Here is a 6,561-nt window from a genome sequence, read left to right as displayed (position 1 = left end):
AACATGGGTGGATATGACACCTGAATTTTTTTTATAATTTTTAAAGAAATAAAGATAATCTATTCAGTAAGTAACCCTAGTTAAATTTTACGGACAAAATTTTTTTTAAGGAGGGTTGGATGTAACACTTGTGATTTTTTAAAAATATTTTTAATGTATAAAATAATATTAATAAGGATTTTTATGTGAAAAAAATATAAAATGACAATTTAGTCTAAGTTGAATTATAAAAGATATTTTATGAAGAATTCAAGTTTGATTTGAGTGAAATTCATATTTAAAATTAAATTTATGAAAAAGATAGAATTTAATAAAATAATTGATAAAATTATTCTAAATAAAATCGAATATGATTTTGGATGAATTTAGGTTTAATTTGATATAGATGTAATGTGATTTATTAAATTAGAATTGGTTTTGGTTGGATTTGAAATCCAAATTTTAAAAGTTACTAAAAATACTAAATAAGAATTTTATGTAATGATTCTAGTTGAATGCTATTTCTATGTTTCCTAAAAAAATTAGGTAAAATATAAAAGAAGAAGAAAATTAAAAATATCAAAAGCCAACACAAAAGAAACTTTGTGTGGACTTTTAAGACATAGAGAGGAAGCTCCCTAGGATGGGACGTCCCATCCTAGTGAGCACTCCTTGGCCAAAGTAATATCTCAAAAGCAATGTTAATAAAAGTCAAAACTTACTAAAAAAAAGTTAGATAGTTTAGTGAATTAAAACCTAAGCGATAGGATATGATATTTAGTAAGTTAGAGAGCCCAAGAAGGAACCTCCCATGCTTGTGGGCCCTCTTGAGGATGGTTAGACTAAGAGGTAAGTTAGGATATCTTAACATGTGTATCAAGTGGTTACATAGTATAGTTACATAATATAAGGTTTAATACTTAGTTATATTAATATAGCTAAGTGGAATTAAGTAAATACAATATATGTGATTTAGGAATTTTCAAAATAGGATTTTAGAAAGTTAGTGTTAGAGTTGAGAAAGGTTTTAAAGGTTTAGAGGCTTGAAAAAAAATAATATAAGACCCAAGGAAGAGTTCACGCCCCCCTTATTGGCTCTTTCTTATTTTTTTTTCTTATTCTCTCTTTTCACTTCTTTCTCTTTTGTTTTGTCTTTTTCTCCATTAGTGTTGTGGGGTGCTAGAACTCCATTAGAGAGAGTGCAATCATGTTGTTGAAGCCATGTTTCGAAGGAGGTACGGTTCGAGCCTATGAACCGGTTATTCAATTTTTTTTGCGTCTATCGATTTTGATAAATCGAGTTTGGGGGTTCTAATCTGATTCACGTAGATTAGAATCTATATATATGGGAATATTTCTAGGATTTAAGATATTTATTTGAGACTTATGTAAGTCCTAATGAGATTAGGATTTGATATAGATCTTAATCCCACAAATACCCAAAAATGTTTTTGAGAAAACCCCCAATTTTGGTGTAGATTTAAGTTTTTTCAAAAAATAAACAGTGCATCAGATTCGTAGAGATTGAATCAGACCTAGATATGATCGTAAAGAACCATATCAATCCCCTGGACTAGTCGGTTTTTATAAAAATTCAATTTGGATGCGAAGATTAAGTCGTTTATGCATCAGATTCGTATATTGGGCCTACACGATTAAGCGGTTTCGTCGACACAGATGCGAGTAGGGTCAAAAACTTATTTATTCATAGATCGGTTCTAATCAAACTCCATCTATGGTTTAGTTTAGTCCTAAGGTGTTCTGGATGGGTTTGGTTTTGAAAAAAATATATACGTGTTTCTCGATTTGCGAAAAGAAAAGAAAAAGTTTTCAAAAAATCTATGCAAGGAAATTTGGGTAAGGATATTTGGCCTTGTTCGTATCGAGGGATGTGTTGCAAGGGGATGGACCAACACTGGGTCATTTATAAGTATTTTCTTGACATGAATCAGACTAGATCAACCCTGATATAAGTATTAGATTGTGGATTTTCAGAAAGAGAAAGAATATGTATATCCTCATTCGTATAGAAAAATAATTAGATAGAGATGCATGTTTATTTCTAAACCGTTGTATATTATTGTTTTGTATGGTTTCAACCTGTAATAGAGGACTAAATCCTTCATAATTTATTCATGCTTTCAGTTCTGTAAACATTCATATACGAAGTTCATGTTTGGTTAATCAATATTTGGTATTGTAAGTCATTGTGTCCCGAAAGGTGTAATATTGCATTGTGATCTTAATTGTGCAAAATTTATTTTGATAGTTTGTTTAGATTAAAATAGTTCATGCATGATATTATATCAACTAAATGTATTATGTTTCACTGGTAATGACTAACATAAAAACATAATTCATTATTGCACATGACTCGGTTTGATTGTTCACCCATTCGAGCAAACCCATCATCGTATATGACTTCTAACCACTACCTGGTAAAAAGTTTATATCTTTCTCATCCAGGAGAGCTTTTATGAATGGTTTGCGGTATGTGAAAACTAACAAAATTTCTCATGTTTTATAAAAAAATGGGTTTTGTTCTATGTCTATGTATAGAACAATGACTATTGAAATAACAGAACAAATTCTTACCTAACCGGTTCCTGAATTAGGGATAGATTGGCTAAGCTCTACAATGTATTGATTCTTTATAAGAATGTCTGTATATGAATGCACACACAACATGAATTATGGACAGTAATGAGGTGTATAAGGTTTATATAAGCATGACATATAATGAATTATCTTGCATGTTTATGACTAATGAGACATTGCCACTGAATTGCATGTGCATGTGTAGTGTAATACAACTTGTGATTGTGTATGAATACATATTAAAATGTTCAATGCCTGTGAATGAATGTATATGTAAAAAAAAATGTGTTATAATTATCATGCATGACATGAAAGCATTGTTGGCATTGAATTGTGTATCTATGTGCCCAAATTAGAGGCTTGAATATGAGTGTTATAGATTCATCATATATGTGTGCATGAAATGAATAGAGTTAATGTAATTGAAAGAGTATGTTATAAGCATTAATTCTATTGAGGCTTACAATAAGAAGGTAAGCGATACTCCAAGCTTCTTGGAGTAAGTTTTTGAGCACGAAAGGTTGCTCCTCCCCAATCACGAAAATAGAGAAAGTATCTACATTAGCCGTGGGGTGACATGTTAAGAAGCTCACGAGTAAAGTCTGATGCATCAGGTTAAAGGTATTGAAAGCTCTCTTTCGACTAGGTCATCCATCACCTGGGACTAGTGAAAGGTGCTCAGTCAGGGTTAAGAAGTGAAACCAATAATTATTTATGCATTTATTTAAGCATGACATGCATCAGATAAAAAAAACTTAAATAAAGACAATTAAAAGTCACTCATGCATAAGAAGGTTATTCATTTTGCATTGCATGAGAAGGTTATTCGTTCTGCTTTGTTAAGTGCATGTATTATTTCCTATACATGCATAAAATTGCAGTTATTTTTGAATGTCAATCCTGTTATGCAACTTTGATATCATACATATCTGAAATGAATAGTTGCTTGAATTAATTTATGAATTTATTGAATATGTTTATATATATTAATTCGGTTTATCTGTGTCGGTATTTTTCTAACAAACTTTCACGAGTCAGACTCATTCTATGAGTTTTCAAGTGAAGTATGATGTATAGTTGTGAAGCGGATGCGAAATGCTTAGTCAACATCGGACCTGACCCACTTCACATTAGCCCATGAGCTTCTCTTTGCACCAAAGGCCGTTGATAACCAGGCCAAAACCTTGCTTGTTAGTCAAAGATTGGACCATTGACTGGGCCGACCTGGCCCGATGCCCACCCCTACATTCAACTACCTATTTTATCTGAATTCATTTCAAATAATACCTGCCTAATACACAAAATAACGTTTTCATCCCTTATTTATTTATATAACAAATCATCGTATGACAAGCTATGCACTCCTATCCAACAAAACCATATAAAGGGCGTTTTAGTCAAAATGCAAAGCAGGCTTTTTGCAAAATAAAAAAGAATAAAAAACGCTCACCGAAAAGGAAGAGAGAGGGTTCCGCGCCAAATCGCCACCCATGGAGGGTGGCGGGTGGAGGACCCCCGACCGGACCCGGTCAAGGCCGCCCTTCGACCCGCCCACCGGACCCCACTGGACCCCCGACCCGCAACACGACGATGACCGGCGCCGGGAGTTGGGCCGCCCTTGTGTCCGCGTCAACCGCCACCACCATAACCCCCAAAACCCCGCGCCCCACCACCGCCTCCTCCACCACCGCCACCACTCCACCAAACGATGTCCTCCTCCCCTTCCCCCTCCCCCTCCCCCTCCCCTCCTCCGCCCGACCCTCCCTCTTCCTCCTCCCCGGCGAAGAAGCCGCCGCCGGGGCCCTGGTCCCACCATGAGTCCCTCCACCTGATCGACGCCTACCAGGAGCGGTGGTATTCCCTCGGCCGCGGCCAGCTCCGCGCCCGCCACTGGGATGAGGTGTCCGCCTCCCTTGCCGCCCGCTGCGGCCTCCCCCTCCCGGCCAAGACCCCGACGCAGTGCCGTCATAAGATCGAGAAGCTCCGGAAGCGCTACCGCGCCGAGTCCCAGAAGGAGGCCGCCGGATCTGGTGACTCCCGCTGGGTGCTCTTCCCCCGCATGGACCTCCTCGAGAAGGGCCCCTCCTCAATCCTCCGCGCTATCCACCCTCTCCGCCAAGCTCCCCCGCGGGACTCCCCCTCTCCCCCCTCCTACCGCCACGCCGACCACGATCCCCCGCCGAGGTTCTCTTCCTTCGGCCGTAACCCTAGCTCCGGTGGTGGAGCTGGTGTCGACGGCGTCCGTGGTCCTTCCAGCCCCGGGTCTGGCCTTAACCCTAACCCTAGCTTCCCGAAGCGGAAGCGGACCGCGAGCCCAGCGGCCTCCGTGGTGACGGAGGAGCAGGAGGCGCTCCTGGAGCTCGCCTCCGCGGTGAAGTCGATCGGCGACGGGTTGATGCGGGCAGAGAACCTGAAGATGGAGATGGCGAGGGAGATGGAGCGGTCGAGGATGGAGATGGAGATGAAGCGCACGGAGATGATCCTCGAGTCGCAGCGGGAGATCGCGGAGGCCGTCGCCAAGGCCTACTGCTCCAAGAAGAAGTACAAGAGGCTGAGCTCGCCGGACACGTGAGGGATCGGGGGCGCTCCGGTCTGTGGTATTGAATTGCTCGACTTCAACAGAGTTTCTTTTTTCTTTCTTTTTAGCTTTTTTTGTTTCTTTGATTCGAGTGTTTCCTTCCTTTTGTGCTAGTTCTGATTGGAACCACTTCAGGAATTGTTAAGTTTTTGGTTGATCAGTATGGTGATTTTGATCAATGTAAGGTGAATTCAAGTTTCCTTAAGATGAATCGTGATTTTTTTTTCTTTTTCTTATTGCATTTTTTTTTAGGATTTGTTCGTTCTGTTCTCTTATTACTTGGTAAATCTAAACGAAGACAACATCTCTGCAGTGTTTCATGGAGAGCTGTAACATTCTTTCTTTTTCTTATTTTTTTCTGGATTGAAATCTTCAATCCTTCCTCCAATTTGGGCATAATGATGTTTCATGAAGGGCTATATCATAGCGTTTAGAATTCTAATTCTTGATTCGAGTTTCAATGTTGGAATATGCAACCGAAGATAGTGATGGGAATTGTTGCTGGCGGTGTCACGGTAGATGACTATATAGGTATTACCTTGTTGGATTTGAGGTGGGGTGGGACTACCATTGGCTGGCCAAATAGTTGTCATAGAGAAAGGAAAATTGCAGACAACCTGAGTGATCATGATCGTGAGCACTGTGGATCCCGCATTGGTTGGATGTTGCTGGAAAGCTGCACAAGTTTCACTGGAAGCTGGAGCTTGTTGTTTGTCTTTGTGAGTTTTTTTTATGGTTTTTCCAAATTTTCGCTGGTTTGGTCATGTGCAAGTCCAAGCGTGCATTTCATTCCTTGGTAGTTTGCATCTAATAGCAGTTTGGAGGATAACTCCTCATGGGTAGAGCCATTCATGTGATTCATTGCAATAAATTCCACGCGCTCTTGCTTCCGTATGTTCTTTCTTATTTGAAGAAGTTGCCACTTCTGTTTGTTTGCTGAAGATAGAAACCTTAAGCTCTCCTTGAGTTGATTCGTGAATTGTGGTGTTCTGGGCCAGGAAATAGTTTCCATTAAGATTTCTGGAAGCGAGCTAAGTTGCCAGCATTAAATATTCATTTGCGAGCATGACGAAAGCTTGGTAACCCAAAGGGTTTTTTTCTTCTTTGTTTCTTGAGCATGAGTTTTTGCCTCAATACAGCATGTAACAGTTTGTTTAAGATAGTTCAGGACTTATATCTTGACAGTATAGTAACATATGTGATACAGAAGCACATATCATGGTTTCCTCTAGTATGTTTCTCTCCAGTGGTCAGTTGGAGTGTCGAGGTAGGCCTGGTCTAGTTACTGATTTGCTGCTTTGGTTCTTCTCATTTCCAGGTGCAACTGACACCAAGCAGCTGTAACACTTTGGTCTGTCACCTTGCCAGATTGGCAGCACCTACATTAGAATGTCATTGGGAAAACA

General features: G+C 39.6%; 1 protein-coding gene across 1 annotated transcript; it reads left to right on the top strand.

Annotated features, from left to right (window-relative positions):
• Positions 1–4,285: 4,285 nt before the first annotated feature.
• On the top strand, positions 4,286–5,149 carry LOC149841266 (uncharacterized). The gene has a single exon (XM_090005226.1). It carries the CDS (start codon positions 4,286–4,288, stop codon positions 5,147–5,149), a length of 864 nt encoding a protein of 287 aa, XP_089861352.1.
• The last annotated feature ends 1,412 nt before the right edge of the window (positions 5,150–6,561 follow it).

Source organism: Nuphar pumila, chromosome 4 (genome assembly GCF_984573655.1).
Source record: "Nuphar pumila chromosome 4, dmNupPumi1.hap1.1, whole genome shotgun sequence".
In the NCBI taxonomy this organism is placed as follows: domain Eukaryota; kingdom Viridiplantae; phylum Streptophyta; class Magnoliopsida; order Nymphaeales; family Nymphaeaceae; genus Nuphar; species Nuphar pumila.
The sequence above is the reverse complement of the archived record's forward strand: the minus strand, read 5'-3'. Positions and strand labels throughout refer to the sequence as shown.

Excerpts from the sequence above, each read along its gene's own strand:
- LOC149841266 (XM_090005226.1), top strand. The coding sequence starts at position 4,286 with ATGTCCTCCTCCCCTTCCCCCTCCCCCTCCCCCTCCCCTCCTCCGCCC.